The 18,373-nt window shown below is 41.8% G+C and overlaps 1 protein-coding gene across 4 annotated transcripts in view; it reads left to right on the forward strand.

Annotated features, from left to right (window-relative positions):
* csnk1a1 (casein kinase 1, alpha 1) overlaps positions 1–15,388 on the forward strand; it is a gene marked incomplete at its 3' end in the record, with an annotated part of 49,528 nt that extends 34,140 nt beyond the window's left edge. For 2 of the 4 annotated variants that reach the window (XM_084009566.1, XM_084009569.1), the window contains 4 exons: positions 4,346–4,420; positions 4,508–4,614; positions 7,335–7,483; positions 14,663–15,388. In XM_084009566.1, the coding sequence (XP_083865692.1) occupies positions 4,346–4,420; positions 4,508–4,614; positions 7,335–7,483; positions 14,663–14,670 (339 nt within the window). Of the gene's footprint in view, positions 1–4,345; positions 4,421–4,507; positions 4,615–7,334; positions 7,489–14,662 lie in introns of those variants that run through there. The other 2 variants (XM_084009568.1, XM_084009567.1) reach the window with 2 other exon arrangements.
* Between the last annotated feature and the right edge of the window lie 2,985 nt (positions 15,389–18,373).

An 18,373-nucleotide genomic window follows, 5' to 3' on the forward strand; every position in this document is an offset into this window, starting at 1 on the left:
TATATCTCGATATTTTGCACACTTTGATGCATACAATCACATAGGGCTGGGTATCGTTTAGAATCTCACGATTCGATTCGATTTCGATTCGTTATCGATTCAATTCGATATTGATTGAAATGCTTCGATATCGATTCAGTATCAAGTAGAAATACACAAGTAAGAGTACCAGATCATTTTTTCAAATAATTTATTTCGTTTCACATGCCTTATGAACAGCCGTGGTATAACTCATGGCATGACATAACGTAACATTTTGAGTAATAAAACATCAGCTCAGTAATACTAGTACATGGTGCGTACAAAAGTATAAAAAAAATGACAGTGCTGTATTAACACTGAACTAAAGTGCATAACTTAAATTATGTATTTCTTTCCGCTTTGAAACTAAATAAATAACTAACATTTTGGTAAAACAAACAAATTGAAAATATAACATCAGCACAATAATACCAGTATGGTATACAAAAGTAAAATATATATATTTATATGACAGTGCTGTATTAAATGTAATGTATTTATACTACTGTACAGCATTTCTTTCTGAGCTCACATGACATCCTTAAACAATAAGGCATAAGAACCAGGTGCCTTAATTACTGGTTACAAACTAGATGTGTACAAATAAAACATCAGCACAAAAATACCAGTTTAAGGTGTACAAAAGTAAACAAATAGAACATGACAGTGCTGTATTACATGTAATGTAATGTAGGCCTATGTAAACTTAAAGCATCATCAACTTATCATCAACACATAAGAACCAGGTGCCTTCTGGTTACAAACTAGATGTGCACATGTAGATTTTTTTTAAGAAAATCAGCTGGTCTACATGTTCTGGATTAAGTGCACTTCGCTTGGCCGTGACAATATCACCAGCTGTGGAAAAGATTCTCTCAGCTGGTACACTAGTTCCTGGGATACATAGGTATGGTTTTGCTTGGCATGACAAAAGGGGGAATTCCCCCTCATGTTCTCTCCACCAGTTGAGTGGATTGGTGGAGAGTGGCAGTGGCTTTACCTCTTTGTACCTCATCACCTCATCTAAAGCTTTGTCACTTGTGGTTCTGGACACTGCTACTGGAGCATATGTGTTCCCCAGGAGATCAGCCAAAGCACAGGATTCCCTTGCTTTCTTTGATGGTGGTCCAGAGTCATCAGCTGGCTCTGCCTGCTGCTCCAGCACTTCACCTCCCTCACTGTCTGCTGCAGTTATTGACCCACCCTGTTGTGAAAGTAAATAAATCACATTAAAGAAAAGAAAAGCTTTGTATTTCAATAGTTACACGTTAGTTTAAAATCCATTGTGGGAGTGTATGATAGAAGTAAAATTATATATAAAATAAAATGTACCAGCGTTCAAATAATTCCAGACCTGACTGCATAAGACAACAAAACAAAAATATTCAGTGTGCACAGTTGCACACACAGTCAGTATCTGCATTCAATATAAATTTGTACTTACAGAGCCCTTCTCAGTTGCTAATGCATCAGTGATAGTGGTGAGATTGGCGAAGATTTCCTCACGCTCATCATCATCAGACAGAAAAGGCAGGGCCTTGAAGCGTGGGTCCACAGCTGAAGCTAGGAGGCGTTCGTCCTTCAGGCCCATGTACCTTTTAAATAAATTAAAATGAATGAATTCACATTATAATAAATCTTTTTTCCCCACATAATCATGAAATTCTAATGAAAATTAGTTTGTAGTGTATAGTTACTGTAAAAAAACAAACAAACCGAATAAAACAGGCCTAACAATGTGATGATAATGTAGAACAAAAAATACCTTTTCTGGAGATCCCGGCGCACCGCAGATTTAATCTCCTTCACCATCCCAGAGTCACTGGGCTGGACTGTTGCATTTCCTCCAGAAGTTTTGCCCTAAGGGGTGCGATGACTGAAAGAGTAGGGGTAGCTTCCTGAGACATCACCAAGGTGGCTTTCTTCAGTGGCTTCAGAGCCTGTGCAACGTCCTCTGCTGCTGTCATGTCTGCCTCTGTAAGGGTGCACAGATCCTTTTCCTGTTTTCGTACTTCAGGGGAAAGTAGTGCAGCGGACACAGCTGGCTGCTGCTCCAAAAATCTTTCCAGCATTTCTAATGCGCTGTTCCAACGCGTTGGTACATCAGTCACTAGTTTATGCTGTGGGAGATCCAGCAACTTCTGTTTTCTCTAGAGTGCATGACTGGCTAGCGTGCTTCGGTGGAAAAAAGTGGAGATGCGCCTCACTCTGCCGAGAAGCCGCGAGACGACAGGGATTTTAAGAGCAGCCTGAGAAGCTAAATTGAGTACGTGGGCAAAGCAGCCAACATGCAAACACTCAATTATACTGACAGCAAGCAGCATGTTTGCAGCATTATCTGTGACGATTGCCGGCACTTTATCCACTAACCCCCATTCGTTCATTGCCTCCTTCAACAGGTTTGCTATATTGCTCCCGCTGTGGCTTTCGTGCAGGGCTCTAGTCTGCAGGACATTTGACACTAGTGCCCACTCATTAGAAATGAAATGAGAGGTAATAGTTACGTAGGAGTCCGTCGCTCTCGACGTCCAACCATCACATATAAGAGCCACTCTCTCTGTCGATTTCAACAACTCCAAAACCGCAGACTTTTTCTCTTCGTACAGCTTCGGGATGGCGACTTCTGTCATGTGTTTGCGTGTTGGTATGGCATATCGTGGTTCGAGCGTGTGTACCATCTTCTTAAAACCCTAGTTTTCGACAACACTGTACGGCCGCAGGTCCTTGCATATGAAGACAGCCACCGACTCCGTTATCTTCTGTGCCCGGACAGACCCTGGCGCCAGTTTGCACATAAATGATCGGTCGAGTAGCGTTTGCTTAGAATCCGCGGATTTAGCCACGGGTTGCTGCAGAACGTCTGCATGGTGTCGGCTCAGGTGGTTTCGCAGGTTTGTCGTGTTACTACAATATTTTAGAACCGCCTGGCAAGGTTTACACAACACCTTAGTTTTATCCCTTTCCTGTGTTCCAGGTTTACATGGGAATACAAAATGAATCCACACGTCTGATTTCAGGTTTGAAGGCGGTGGCTTAACGCTGCTGCTACTCACTCCGGTCGCCATATTGTTATGGTTTGGTCTAGTGCGGCCCCCGTCCGTACAGCGCGAATCACACGAGGGTGTTGGTCACAGCGCCCCCACTGGCCAGGGGCTTGAATCGATTCAGAAAATTGCTGAATCGATATTGAATTGCGGGGAAAAGAATCGCAATGCATTGCTGAATCGATATTTTTACCCATCCCTACAATCACACCAGTATGATGATTCTATGTCTACATCAAAACATTCTTGTTCATACTGCATGCTAATTTTAAACTTTCATGCAAAAAAGGGGAAATCACAACTAAGTCGAAGTTAACAAAACTGTATTTATTAAACAGTGAGTGGCACAAACATAAAATTGTTGTTGCACAACAAGAAATTAGTGCACTTTTGTGCATGCTGTAACTCACATGGCATTTCAAAACAACACTATATTAAAGTGAGCGGTAGCAGCAGTGAGCGGGCAGCCGCTGCCCCCCTGCGCAGACCAGACGCGTATTTCTCCGCGACGGTCGACAAGCACTTCTGCTCAGCTGTTGTGGATTCAGAGCTATTTTTTTTATTTTGTTTGTTTTCATCTCTCTACTCTGTTTAGATACACAAATATGATCGCATTTGTCAATCGCGGTATTTTATTTTGAAAATTGACCGGATTGTCTCGTGTATCTTTGTGTGACTTCCTGCCAGAAATGACGCGATCGCTCGCGGCTCGCGCACAAAATAGACGCCGAAACAATCGCTGCACGCCGTGAGACGGCCTCGTACAATCACGGCGCTTTGCGTCTGATCTGAACTACACTATCGGTTAACAAGGGCGCCGAAGGGAAGCAGGCTCCGATCCGCGGCTATTCGCGGCGCTTCCGTGGCCGGTGTGAAGCCGGCGTTAGCACCTGCTGCCCCTACCTCTCTGCTGGGCGAGGGCGTGTGACGTTGTACGCAGGACAGACTGACGTTTGTAACTTAGTGCGCTTGTTTTGTCTCTCTGGGAGAGGGAGAGACGAGAGAGTGTGAGAAGCCTGGAGTTAAATGTCCGTGGCTCAAAGCAAATGTGTGACAACGTATACTCGAGTTTCACGGTATAATCATTTCCTACATCGCACAGACTACAAGCCGCGATATATCGACCAGCCCTACCTATGCAGATGTTACACAGAAATAACTCTCATACTGCATTTACGTTGTGAAGTTGAATGTTGACACTTTCACTGAGGGTATAAAAAGTTTTTTTGAGTGGGAGTATTTTGCCAGAAGCCTTGATAATGCATTTGTGTGTTTGTCAGGCTGCCACAAAGAAGCAGAAGTATGAGAAGATCTCAGAGAAGAAGATGTCCACCCCTGTTGAAGTCCTCTGTAAGGTAAGAAAACACTGAGCAGAGACGGTGGTAAAAGTTTCACCACATTTACACAACTCAATTGTATGAGTTTAACTTTTATGTTTGCAGGGTTTCCCAGCAGAGTTTGCTATGTATCTGAACTACTGCCGTGGCTTGCGCTTTGAGGAGGCTCCAGACTACATGTACCTGCGCCAACTGTTCCGCATCCTTTTTAGGTAAACACACATATTGTAAATACGATAGATCCATGTCTAAGCCCCACCTCCTGCCACTCTGTGAAGCTGGCAGAGCTACCATGCAGCCACACTGTTAGAACTGCACTCCCTGAAGAAATATTCTGTCATTATTGGGGGGGGAAAAAGGATTTCGGAGAGAAGCCGACAGAAGGGTCTACAATATGTGTTTGAAGGATTCAGAAAGTAGTCAGACACCTTCATTTTTTTCATGTTTTGTTACGTTGCAGCCTTATGCTAAAATCGTTTAAATTCTATTTCCCCCTCATCAACCTACACGAAATACACCATAACGACAAAGCGGATAAAGAATTTGGGACATTTCTGCTATCTATTAAAAAGGAAAAACCCCATTGACATGAGTATTCATACCCTTTGCTATGAAACTTGAAATGTAGCTCAGGTGCATCCCATTTCTTTGGATCACTTTTGAGAGGTTTCTCCAACTTGATTGGAGTCCACCCGTGGTAAATTCAATTGATTGGACATGATTTGGAAAGGCACACACATGTCTATATAAAAGGTCTCACAGCTGACAATCTATATCAGCGCAAAAGCCATGAGGTGGAAAGGAACTGCCAAGAAGAATTGGTGCTGTGATCGCTGCCAAAGGTGCTTCGACTGAGTACTGAGTAGAGGGTCAATGTGATTCAGTTTTTTTCCTTTTTAATACATTTGCAAAAATTTGATGGAGCAGCCACAACTAACATTACAGATCACAGTGTATTGTGAATAGTGTACCACTACACCACAACAGCGTATCCCTCCACAAAAACACAAGACTCCATTGACAATAACAGTAACTTAACTGTATCGGAAAACACACTTCATTTTAAGTGGACAAAAATAAAATAAAACCTACCAAACCAGCTTGGTTTGTCTTTCCACTAGTCAAACGAATACCAGTCTTGCCTAAGTATAGTTTATTCCCTGCGTTTCATGTGAAAATATTTCTCTTTCCAATCTCACCTTGTAATGACTTTCACTATTACAGAAGGCTTTACCATGGCTGCAGTCGAACAGTCACAAAATGTGGTCCTAATGCCTTTACATAATTCCTTTTCCTTGACCTCAGGTTCACTTTGGAACCTTCCTAAACAAAAATTACTATTCGACTGCAGCCCTTGACGAGCTCTAAATTCAGAAAGCCAGCCTAAAATAAAGGAAATCTGTTACATTAGTCTATGGAACAGAGCCTAAGGCCAAATCTCTATGTCCCCCCTCACAGACTCACAGAATTTGATGCACGTTCCTGTTAAGTACCTGTTGGCTTAAGCCTGTCCTACGGTCAAATTGTGTAGTGCACGAGGGCTCACTTGTGGACTTTTTAAACCCTTTATGTCCACTTTCCTGCATCAATGCTGACTTTGTCTGAGGGAATTACTCACTGTTCATAGCGTTGCGACGTGAAACACGGTACCAGGGAAAGCCCGGAGGAATTAAAAAAAAGGTAAACGGAGGACGCTGCATGTGTGAAATATTACAGTTTAGTCTATTATCTTTAACATTAAATATTTAATGTGGAACATGAAACACTAGAAATCATAGGAATGTCATCATAGGCTACACACCTGGGTTAATCATCAACCAGTTATTTTTAATTTAGCTTATTGAAGCCGTTTTAACTAAAACAAGTAAATAAATTATTTGAAAATCGCATCTGGTCTGGGACAATAAGCCTGGAAGCAGTCAGATCAGGCTGTACATTTAAAAAAAAATAAAAAACAGATTTAGGTAATATATTTTGTCATCAAAGTAAAGTGACATGCCAGTTTTGGCTGTTTGCTGAAAAGCCCGCCCCCAATCACTTGTGCTTAATAAAATTATGACTGTCGTCATCAGTTACAGAAAATAAGTACATGGGGATTTGCACTGAAATTCGATATGCTGCCATCACACATTTGATAAAGAACTCAAGTTAACGGTGTAATGCCGCATCGGTGTCTCCTGTTTTAGAGATGAATCCCTGCTTTGCAGAAACAGAGAGGCCGTGACGTATAACACATCAGAGTCCACGGCTGTGTGACGTATTAAATAAGCGTTGTAAATACGATTACCTCTAGCACACCAAGACAACAATGGGAGTTGCACTTTTGCTCATCGTTCATATTCCTACGACTCTTCATGCGCAAGTGAAGTTGCTGTGTATTATATAAAACATGTTGATGCAAACAATGGCGGCTTCGTGAGCATCACTGTCTTCTATCTTGTTATGTTATATCCCCTGGTGGGGTTGTCGTGCACAAATCACGTCTTCAAAATGTCCCGTTCTGTTGTGGCCTTCCTGGCTCTCCCCATTCACAAAGAGGTCGTCTCCTTTCTCTGTGCCGGCTCTGTGACGACCTTCCTTGCAGACTCAGAGGAGCAACGATTCTTTTAACAATAACAGCATGATAGGCAGCTGTGTTTGATAGTTGTTGCCAGTGAGATATTATTGATTTAAAGTGACTTTGCTGTTTTTAAAACTGTTTCTCCTCCAGAAACAATCATTTATGTTTAAAATAGTTGTAAAATTATTTTTTGAATTAATTTGTTTAAATAATATATTAAAAGACAAGCTACATTATGTGCGGAATGATTTCTGTCTCTTGCTTCTCTGCCCTGCCATTTGTTTTCTTTTACATTGTTTCTGCTCCCATTACCTGTTTTTATAGCTGATTGTTGGGAATAATGGGCTGATAATATCTTTCTATATACTTTAGGACTCTGAACCACCAGTATGACTACACATTTGACTGGACCATGCTGAAACAGAAAGCAGCCCAGCAGGGGGCCTCATCCGGGGGTCAGGGCCAGCAGGCACAAACCCCCACAGGCAAGCAAACTGACAAACCCAAGCCTAACATGAAAGGTTAGTAGCAAACAGCCAAGCGACGTTTTTTACAGACACCAATTGCTCATATATTCATTCAGTATTGTATTTAGGAATATTAGATATTGTTTTATTCCCTAACCCACACACCAGTGCCCCTTTTGTAAAAATGATGAAAAACCAAATTGGAAATCCAAAGCAAGTAAGGCTTATTATTCCTGTTGGAATGATGTAGCCAAACAGCATTGCCAGAAACAGAAAGTCCCAAATAAAATAATTTGATACAATTGGTCTGTCTTGCAGAAGCAAAGACGTCCTTGGGGAATTTGACTACTAACTTTGCTACCATGCTGTTCTGTTCCTTTGTTGGGGCTGGCAAGAGGCTCTCTCCGTTGTAACACTGTCTTAATTCTGACCAAGCCACTCTAATTACATACCTCTGACTCTTCTGCAGTCTGTCTTTATTTACCTTCCCTCTCCAAGCTTCATTGTTTTCCCCTCCTTAACACCCCTTTTCCATGCGGTTTGACTGACATTCATGATCCACACCTCGTGTCAAGCGCGGTGTGAATCACTGGGAACAACTGCTGTTATGTCACTATGTGTGGAAGTTTCCAGTCATGAAGTCAGCTTTGACTCTGCCACAATGGTAAACCACTTCAAAGTCAGGTTTAGTTAGATTTCAAGCACACAATTTGACAGCTAAACAACTTGAAGTATGTTTTTCAGAGTCACATTAATTAACTAATGAAACAGACCTTTCCATAAACGGGAATATCCTTTTCGGGCATTGTGCTATGATATGGTATTGACCTCAATTAACACCAGGGATGAAATCAGCATTGGCATTTTGCCAAACTGTTGAGATGTTGTCTTTTGCAGCATTCAATTTAGAATATGATTCAAGATATTTAACCCTCTGAAAACCTCATAGAGAACTTTCCGCCTTTTCATACCTTTGTTTTGCCCTATAAAATTATCACTTTTTACAGTATTATCAAGTTATACACATCCCCAGAATCAGCACAACCTCAGCTAACTAATACGTCTATACACTATAATAGGGGATTTTAGCCCATAAATTTAAAAAAAGATTAAAAAAACTGACCCATTTTATTAAAAACAACAATGCAAACCATTATAGTAAAAGCAAAGTTCAATGTAGAAAGTTTCACTCACTTGTTTGTATTGTGCTAGAAGTTATTTCTGTCTCCTGTCTATGAAATATGTATATTCTTTTGGGTAGTGTTTATGGGCGTTTTTTTGCCAGGACCTGTCCTTTCCTCTCCCTGCCTTAAATATGTGTGTATAGTGTACTTATGTGCCATTTATGTTTTGAACTTTTTCTTTCACTACACAACACACAACAACTCATGGCCAAGTGTAAATTAAGCTTTCCGATTGGCTGTAAAGGGAGCCAATAGGGGTATCCGATGCATTAACGTAACTCTATACGTCACTAGCAAGATGGCGAATGAGAACTGATCGATTTACATATACAAAATGGAGAAATGCGCCACGGAGACGAGGAGACATTTAGTCACATCTTTACAACATTACGCATTAGTTTTGTTGTTGGAAATAACTGGCTCACATGAATCACTTCAATGGCCAGAGGTGTATAAAAGCAAGCACCTAGGCATGCAGACATGTCTACAAATGTGTGAAAGAATGGGTCGCTCTCAGGAGCTCAGTGTGGTACTGTGATAGGATGCCATATAAGCAGCGCTTATTATAAGGGGAAATCCTCGCGGCTGGTTTGACTCATCAACGTTCTGTTTTCCCCCGTCGCCGTGGCAAGGCGAGTTTGACGGCGCGTATAGCCCCGTTCACATAAGTCGCTACTTGCCCGTCACTCGCTTTCTGGCTGAATTCTACTCGCTTGCAAAAAAAATTCACTGCCGCCGGCGGAGAGTTCAAGCGGCAACTCTCTGTGGAACTCTGTATACGTCAACTGTCAATCATCTCTATTCTACATTCTGATTGGTACTCGCTTCACTTGCATCGCAGGAAGTTAAAGTTATTTTATCTGCGTCACCGCCCACATCGCCTGTCCTGGCTACATTCCGCTAGAACACGTTCACATTCATTGACAGCTGTCGCTCAGAGATGGGCGAGTGGAGACGTATGTGAACGGGGCTTTAGTCAAAACCAAAACACCAAGGAAGGCTGAGGAATAGTCACCCACTTATATTAATAATAATAATAGTCATAATAAACTAATAGTATAGGCTCAGCACTGTGTTTTAGTCATTTTTGTTTTCATCTTTTCTTGAATGCTTAAACTCCTCAACCCCATTTGGTATGTCAACATTTGTATCGGTACCAGCAGTTTGTAAGAAATTGGTCAGGAAACGATATGTCATATTTTGGTTCTCAAAATTCCCCAAATTGATGCATTAAAATGAAATTATTCAAAATATGATTTGCATTTTCCTTTATATCATAAGGAAGATAGCATTTTATGTTACGTATACCGTAGATAGAACCTATTCAGAGGGAAATTCAGCTTCTCAGAAGAATTGCCGCTTATCAATTAATCGATCATCGATCGACAAGATGAAACAACTATCGATTAATGAATTACTCGATAAGTTGTATCCCTACAGTCAACCCATATTTTTGGCTGGACTGTAGAGGGCCAGCCTTATAGGTTGCTCTGTGGCTAAGTAATTCAGTGATGAATGTTGCACCATTGGTCATTCGAGTCACGTAGACCTAAGACCTACGAGTCACGTAGACCTACGATGACCCACGATGTCACCAGGGGGCGCTGCTGATGAACCTGCGAGCACAGTCGTCAGAGAAGCAGAAACAGTCACATTCAAGACTCTGCATGGACACTTGGACATCACTGCTGCAGTGTTTGTAATGTGAAATGTAGAGCTGGAGAGGTCAACACATCTAGAACACACAGAATACTAGGGGTTGGAATCTCTTGGCACCTCACGATTCGATCCGATTACGATTCAGAGGTCAACGATTCGATTATAAACTGAATTTCCATGCAACAATTTTGTGTACATTTCCATGCATGATTTAAAAAAAATTGAAATATGTTTGCTACTCAGAGTTTGCAAGTCAATTCCTACTTTTGTGATGATCATAAAAGAAAACCAACAGGTTAATAACCTTCTCTAATATTTTATTAAAGAAAAGGCTTTTCTTTGTCACAAGTAGATATGACTTCCTATGAACAAAAAGTGGTCCTGTTACAGGCGATGAGCATATGCCTGACAGAAAAACAGTATACTGTAGCCTATATACAAATAAAAAGCTTTCAGTGCAATAATCAATGCAGCTGCATTTCAACACATCACAACGTAGCAGTCCGTGGGATGGTATCTTACGTTTCATACAGAGACAGACAAACTAGGAGTAAAACGAGGAGTAAAAGATTCCAAGTCCGCATCGCGATGCATCCAAGAATCAATTTCCCCCCCACCCCTACAGAATACTGTGGAGCTACAAGCTAAAGAGTGCACTGTTCATCAGAGCCTGAAAGCTAAATCCCCACAGCAGCGGTAGCTAACGTTAGCACAGCAGTTGTAGCTAGCATTAGTACAGCTGAAGCCAGCGTCTGAACAATCTACCATCTACCTTAACACCTAATAGAGACAGCAGCACTCTAAACGAAGCATCACAAAGTTCATCAATCAAGTTCATTATTCATATTTGTGTCGAGTTAAAGCGATGGTTCGGATTAAAAGTGATCCGACTGGATCACTTTGGTCGGATTGGATAAAATCGTGATCTGATCTGAAAACTGGGTATTTCAACACGGATCCAGAGAATCCCGATCCTGAAGATCAGGATTCAGCTTTGGTAATCCAATCCTCCCTTGAATCCAGATAAAGGACTGGATTTGGGTATTTCAAAACGTAAGGCAGAGATCTGGATCAACTTGATACCAAAATTTCAGGATCATTTGGATCCCACCTCAGAGGTGGATTTGACTTGGATTGACAATGTCTCAGCTCCGCTTCTCCTAGATATTGTTACTCAAGATGTTCATTACACTTAAATCTAAATTGTCAGTGCATTACTTGAAACAAATAGGTAATTTAAGAACATTTAAGGTGTAGCAAAAGTGTTTGGCTATATGTTTGTGTACAAACTGATTATTTTACTTAACCAAATCAGATGCTATTTTGCTTTAAATTACCACAATTATGTTTAGTGAGAGCCTTCTACATAAAGGGAGACAAATTAGGATGGAAAAAATGTATCTAATTGTGTCACTGCTCAAGCTATAATACATGAAAATAATGCAACTACAATTTCAAACACTTTCCAGCACTTTATTCAAAATCCAACAACTTATCACTGCAATTGAAGCATTTCCGAGGTTTTCCAGCACTCATACAGACCCTGTCCTTAATAGCTGAGTGGGCTCTGAAAGTAGAAGAAAGGGAAGGAGTATAAGTAATATCTTTGTCTTCATTTGGACTCCACAATAGTCACAGAAATTGTGATCATGATAACAGCATGATTTTCCCAGCATTACTGTAGCATTCTGACACTTCTGAATGAACTGCATAGTTCATACACAACACACATATACACAGTGTAATGTTAGGTTTCCAAAGCACTGTAGCAGTCTGGTCTGCACACATGGACCCTATTTTCAGTCTGCTGTGTTGCCAATGATGTAACGCTAATAAACTCCCGAACAGGTTGATGTTAGTTTAAACAGTTATGGTATAATGTACGTCAGATTAATTACCTTGTAAATCAAACCATGGACCGCAAAATTTGTAAACAAAGCCAGCGACCGCTAGCCCGCTAGCTGCTTAACACGCAAGTCAATGGAGCCGAGTTAGCTACCGTTAGCACGGCCGCGGCTCAATTAGAGATCGCTACAGCCTGTTTTTAAGTACGTGACAATTCATATAGTTAGCTAGCACGATATGTTGGTTGGCGTTCATATGGTCCTTAAACCGCTCAACATTAGACAACGGTAAACTTACATTTTTGACGTGAAAGTTGTGCTCCCAGCTGCTCCTTCCGTGAAGTAGTCCGCCATGTTTCAGATCCGGAGGCGGAGACTTGAGATTTGGTAATCCGTATCCAGCCAGGTCGGGATCATGGTGATCGACCCAGCCAGTGTTTTGAAATACTCAGATAAAGTCAGCAGGATCACCTTGATCCATGACTGAGAAAAGGAGGATTTCATTATCCGGATTATTCTGATCCGGATTACAAATTTTGAAATACTGGGCCCAGGAGTTTATTTAAAAGAACACTTAACTGATAGCTTCTATCCTAAGCTGCTAACGCTACCGCTGCGTCGACGCTACTTCCGTGTTTACCAAGCTGTTTCGGTGACGCGAGTTTCATGCGAGAGTATGGAAAAAGTTTCGCAGAATTTTTATAAATGCTTGTATTATCAGGTCAACACTTTTATAAATGCTTGTATTATCAGGTCAACAAGGTCGAGATGGATTTTATTTTGTGTGGTGTTTACTAAAATAATTAGCATAAAAAATGTTTTTACGAAAAAGAAACGTCCTACTATTTAAATTGTTCAATAATATTTTTACTCAAATGTAGCTTAACCATGTCATGTGATCTGCAGTTAAACAAATTGACCCCATGGTGCAGCCATGTACTAGGTTTAACCTGGTCTTGGAACCCCATCAGGCCAATGTTAGTGAAGTGGAGGACCGAACGCAATTTGACCGAAGGCAACTGGCAACTCACAAGCCATTTTTCCAATACTGTGCTTATACAATGTATTAAGTTTAAAACAAGTTCTACAGGAAAATAAAGTATTTTTCTCATAATTTCATCCTCCATGCATTTTCAGTTGAGCAGGCAATGATGACGGTGGCACAGTAAACAGAAAGTAAAGAGTTAACTTTAAACAAAATACTGGTTTAAAATAGGGATGCAAACAATCAATTATCGATTAATTGTCGATTAGAAATTACTCGATTAAAATAAATTAATTGCGTTTTCAACCCGTAATTCCCCGCCAGTCCACGTGAGGGCGCGCTTGACGGCAGACGTACATGACGCACATGCGGGAACACAAGCGAAGCAGGGCTCTGACGACAACAAGACGAACGAGACACACATTGACGAGATAGTCTCAATGTTCGCCCAAAATTATTTTATCAAGGCAAATGGACCGAACTAGCGGGTCTAATGATAGGCCTAAACAGGAGGGAAGCAGCACTTATTTTAAGGGGAAATCCTCGCAGCTGGTTTGGCTTATCAACATTCTGTTTTCCCCCGCGCCGACCCCCCCTCACGCAAGTCAAAATAGTTTTGGCTCACTGAAAGATGACTACAAAAATGGACGTGTCTGTCCTTTTGGTTGTTTAACACAGCTGAAAATCATCATCTATTAATGGCGTGCCCGCTCCCGTTGATTTTTATTCCCATCCCGTCCCAATCACGGGATTAATAAAACTTTGACTCCCATCCCGCAGGAATCCCACGGGAATCACGTGACCCGCGGGAATTCCCGAAAAATGTCATGCTCTAGAGCAGACACAGTGTCACATCTCACCTTCCAAAACATGCAACACAGTTGTGGTTGTAGTGTTACCAAGCTGCTGGGACCAGTGCCCATGGTGCTTGCACTCTGGGGATATGCAGTCATCTAACTACTTACTTTGTGTGTTCATCTTTTTCTTTATTCACAAACCAATCACGACTGAAATCCACCGCGTCCATTGCTTTGGCCCAGCTTCAGTGGATTTTGCAAATGACTAACTTGCTGGCAACATCCAAAACAATTGTAATGTGAAGTCTAATTGAACCTTTTCCTTTGGGAGAAGATGAGCTGACTGATCAGAGGACGCTACAGTAGTAACGTGGGTCCGTAGTGCATTCTCTGTCACCTGTCAATGCTGTCACAGATGTCCTGTTTCAGTCCAGGTTTTTTCAGCTAGCAGTCATATATGATTGATACGGAGGAAGTATTGTGATATCACAGACAAAAACCATCTCCCTTGTTTTCTTTGCAAATGACATTGCACTGTGGAAAACATGATGCATTCAAGGACATAGCCTTAGCTGACATATTGGCTGGTTTCGGAAACCGATTTCACACTAGGATACTAATAAACTGTACTTCAGTATGTTTGTGCACCATGTTTGTGATCTTTAATGTAGACTACACAGCAGCAGGACAGTGTCTGTATCTGTGACACCACTGAACACTGCCAATACTAATGCTGCCACCTGTCTGTCTGTCTCTATCTGCAGGTTTCTGAGCTGCAGCAGTGTTGGTGACCAGGACAACACGTCTCTCTTCCTGGACAAGCGACATACAGAAAGTCTGTGTCTCTCCTTCCATAATAACTATCTATGTAATGGGAACGTATAGATGTACACACGCCTTTGTCAGCTGTGTTATCTATAGATTCATATGTATATATAATAAAACTCTGCACTCCGAAAGAAAAGAATGAAAAAGCAGGGTTTTTTTTGGATGTGGAGGCTCTTACCCCCCCCCCCCCCCCCCCCCATCCCCATCCCCATCCCCATCCATCCCGTCTCTGTCCTCCTCTGTGTTGACTTTTTGTAAGGTTTCTTTGGGAACTGAAGTTAAGAAGCTAGTCAGCTGACCCTCTCTTTTCCCCTCTTCACTCCTCAATTATTTCACTCCCTCCTTTTACCAAGCAAATGTTAAAACATGTAAACCTGAAAACCGTTCTCAATTTTTGTTTCTGAAATAATTGAATGATGCAACCCTGGATGTTTTTGACTAAAAAAATCAAAAATGTTGGATTTTCTTTCTTGTTTTCTTTTTTGTTTTCCTATGGTGATTAGGAGTTTGCCTGTTGACAATATAATCACCTGATGGCAACAGTCAATGGTAGAATGATGCTCTGGCTCTCTCCCTCTCTCTTTAGAGCTCTGAATTATTATTAAATCTGTTGTAAAATGGTCTTCTCCAAAAATACCAATAAAAACATTACATAACCCAGACCTCCAAGCACAAGTCATTATCATCCACCTGCACAATGAAAGCTGTGTGATGTATCCGAAGGTGCCTTGTAGATTGATATTTTCTAACAAACAATTTTAATAACAAACCATGAGTGCTTTTATAATTTGCTGTTTAAACTCAAACATACCTTTCAGTTTGCCTCTTTCTCCACTACAGCTGATATTTTTAATGTGACAGGTATATTATCAACTTTCATACATGCAGTAATGAGCATAAAGGTAAGCTAACATTACATTTGTGATGGAGTATATTAAATTTGCCAGATGCTTGTAAAAGCAGAACAAACTTCACAGCAGAACAGATGACTTCTGATCTTTCTCAACATCGACCCTAGCAGAGAGACTTCTCTGACGGTAAGCGCTTTGCGTCATTTCCTGTTTCTCCGTGTTAGTCGCTACAGGCTGTGTCTTTCTCTCTAGCTTAAAGATGGGGTATGTAATCCTGTTCAGAAGCACTTTTTGGAACTTAGAGGAGGCAGGAGGAGGTGCTATTTTCAAATTGTGCTAGCTCTCTTGTTAGCTTTCCAACATTACATACCCCAGCTTTAACTCTGTTAATTTAATGTAGTTTCCCTGTTCAGCAGCTAACTACCGCTAAGTTTAAGCTAAACACACGCTATCCCTGCTTCAGCAGACACATCGCTCACTATCTGAGTGAAAGTTCTCAACAGGCCTGAAAATTACGACCCGACCCGACCCGGCCCGTGTCTTTTAAAGCCCGGAGCCGATGTAACCCGACACATCAACATGGATTATCTGCCCGACCCCGACCCGCCGGCGACGGTGAATTCACCTGCGGTTTACTTTTCACCAACTCCATCTACTTCTCCAGGCCAAAGGCGTGCACGCAGCAGCGTCAGTTCTGCCCCCGCCCCTCTCCCTGATGCACGTTACACGCAGCAGCCAGACTTTCTTTATGGTGAACAGCAGCGATGATTAATACTTTTTTTTTTTTTCACTGAGGGGAAAAAATTAAGCCCGAGATCCGACCCGACTCGAGTCACTTACTTATATTTTAGAACCGGCCCGAACCCGCTGGTCCCGTCGGGTTGAAAACTCTAATCTGAGTTGCCTCGCTAAATTTGCAGTTGCTACTTTAGCGCAACAGCTAGCCTAGCAGCTACGATGGCTTCTCTCTTTCCCTGTCCGCCTTTTCTTCTCTCCTGCCCGGTGTGTCTGATGTTCAGCTACTACTCTGCCTCCTTTACTGATAAGGGTACATGTAATAAATGTAGTTCACTTTTTGCTTTGGAGGCGAGGATAAATGATTTGGAAGCGCGGCTCCGCACCTACAATCCTCCGTCGGCTGCCGCAGTAACCAGCCAGCTGGTTGTAGACGGTGGGGGCCGACATAGCGTAGCAGCAAGCCGTCCCCAGGCAAACCCGAGCAGCCGGGAGGCTGGGTGAATGTCCGAAGGAGGCATAGTTCTAAACCGAAGCCCACGGTTAACCACCATGTTCACGTGTCCAATCGATTTTCCCCACTCAGCGACACACCCGCTGAGAAGCCAACTCTGGTCATTGGCAGCTCCATAGTGAGACACGTGAAAATAGCGACACCAGCGACCATAGTCAAATGTGGCCCAGGGGCAAGAGCGGGCGACATCGAAGTTCAATTGAAACTGCTGGCTAAGGATAAACGTAAATACAGTAAGATTGTTATTTACGTTGGCGTTAATGACACCCAATTACGTCAATCGGAGGTCACTAAAATTAATGTTGGCTCGGTGTGTGAATATGCAAAAACTATGTCGGACTCCGTAGTTTTCTCTGGTCCCCTGCATAGCTTTACTAGTGATGACATGTATAGCCGCATGTCATCTTTCCACCGCTGGCTGTCGAGGTGGTGTCCAGATAACGATGTGGGCTTCGTTAATAATTGGCAGCCTTTCTGGGGAAAACCTGGTCTGATCAGGAGAGATGGCATCAACTCCACTTTGGATGGAGCCGCTCTCCTATCTAGAAACATCGCTGATCTCATTTGTAGTCCTAAAACATGACAAACCAGTGTTGAGACCAAGAAGCAGAGTTGCAGTCTTACACACTTCTCTGCGCCTCCATTAGAGCAGTCACCCACCCAAAACCAAAACCACATAAGAACGGTGTCTGTCCCCCGACCGACCAAATTAATTCGGTCCAACAGAAGAGGGATTTCACATGAAAACCTAATGAAAATTAGCACTTCCAATGTAGTACAACAAAAGAAGAGAATTAAATGTGGACTCTTAAACATTAATCTCTCTCATCCAAAGCAGTATTAGTCAATGATTTAATATCAGATAATCATATTGATTTATTCTGCCTGACTGAAACCTGGCTGCGTAATGAAGACTTTTTACTTAAACGAAGCTACTCCTCCCACCCATATTAATACTAACATATCTCGAGGCAGCAGACATGGAGGAGGAGTTGCAGCCATTTTTGATTCAAGCCTGTCGATCAATCCGAAACCAAAACTAAATTATAACTCATTCGAGAGCCTGATTCTCAGCCTTTCGCACCCAAATAACAAAGCAGCCAATTCTGTTTGTTATTGTGTATCGTGCTCCTGGTCCATACTCTGAATTCCTATCTGAATTCTCTGAGTTGCTATCAAGTTTAGTCCTTAAATCAGATAAAGTTATTATTGTGGGGGATTTTAATGTCCATGTGGACGTTGTAAATGACAGCCTTAGTGTAGCATTTAATTCATTAATAGATTCTATTGGCTTCAGTCAGTGTACATAAACCAACTCACTGTCAAAGCCACACTCTCGACCTTGTCTTATATTATGGCGTTGAAATCGAAAACTTAATAATCTTTTCTCATAATTCTTCTTTATCTGACCATTACTTGATAACCTTTGACTTTTTGCTGCTGGACTTCGCTCCTCTAGGAAAAAGCTACTACTCTCGGTGTCTATCGGATAGAGCAGTAGCTAAGTTTAATGAAGTAATTCCGCCAGTCTTGAGTTCACTTCCATG

This window comes from Eutrigla gurnardus (genome assembly GCF_963514095.1).
Source record: "Eutrigla gurnardus genome assembly, chromosome: 5".
Taxonomy (NCBI): domain Eukaryota; kingdom Metazoa; phylum Chordata; class Actinopteri; order Perciformes; family Triglidae; genus Eutrigla; species Eutrigla gurnardus.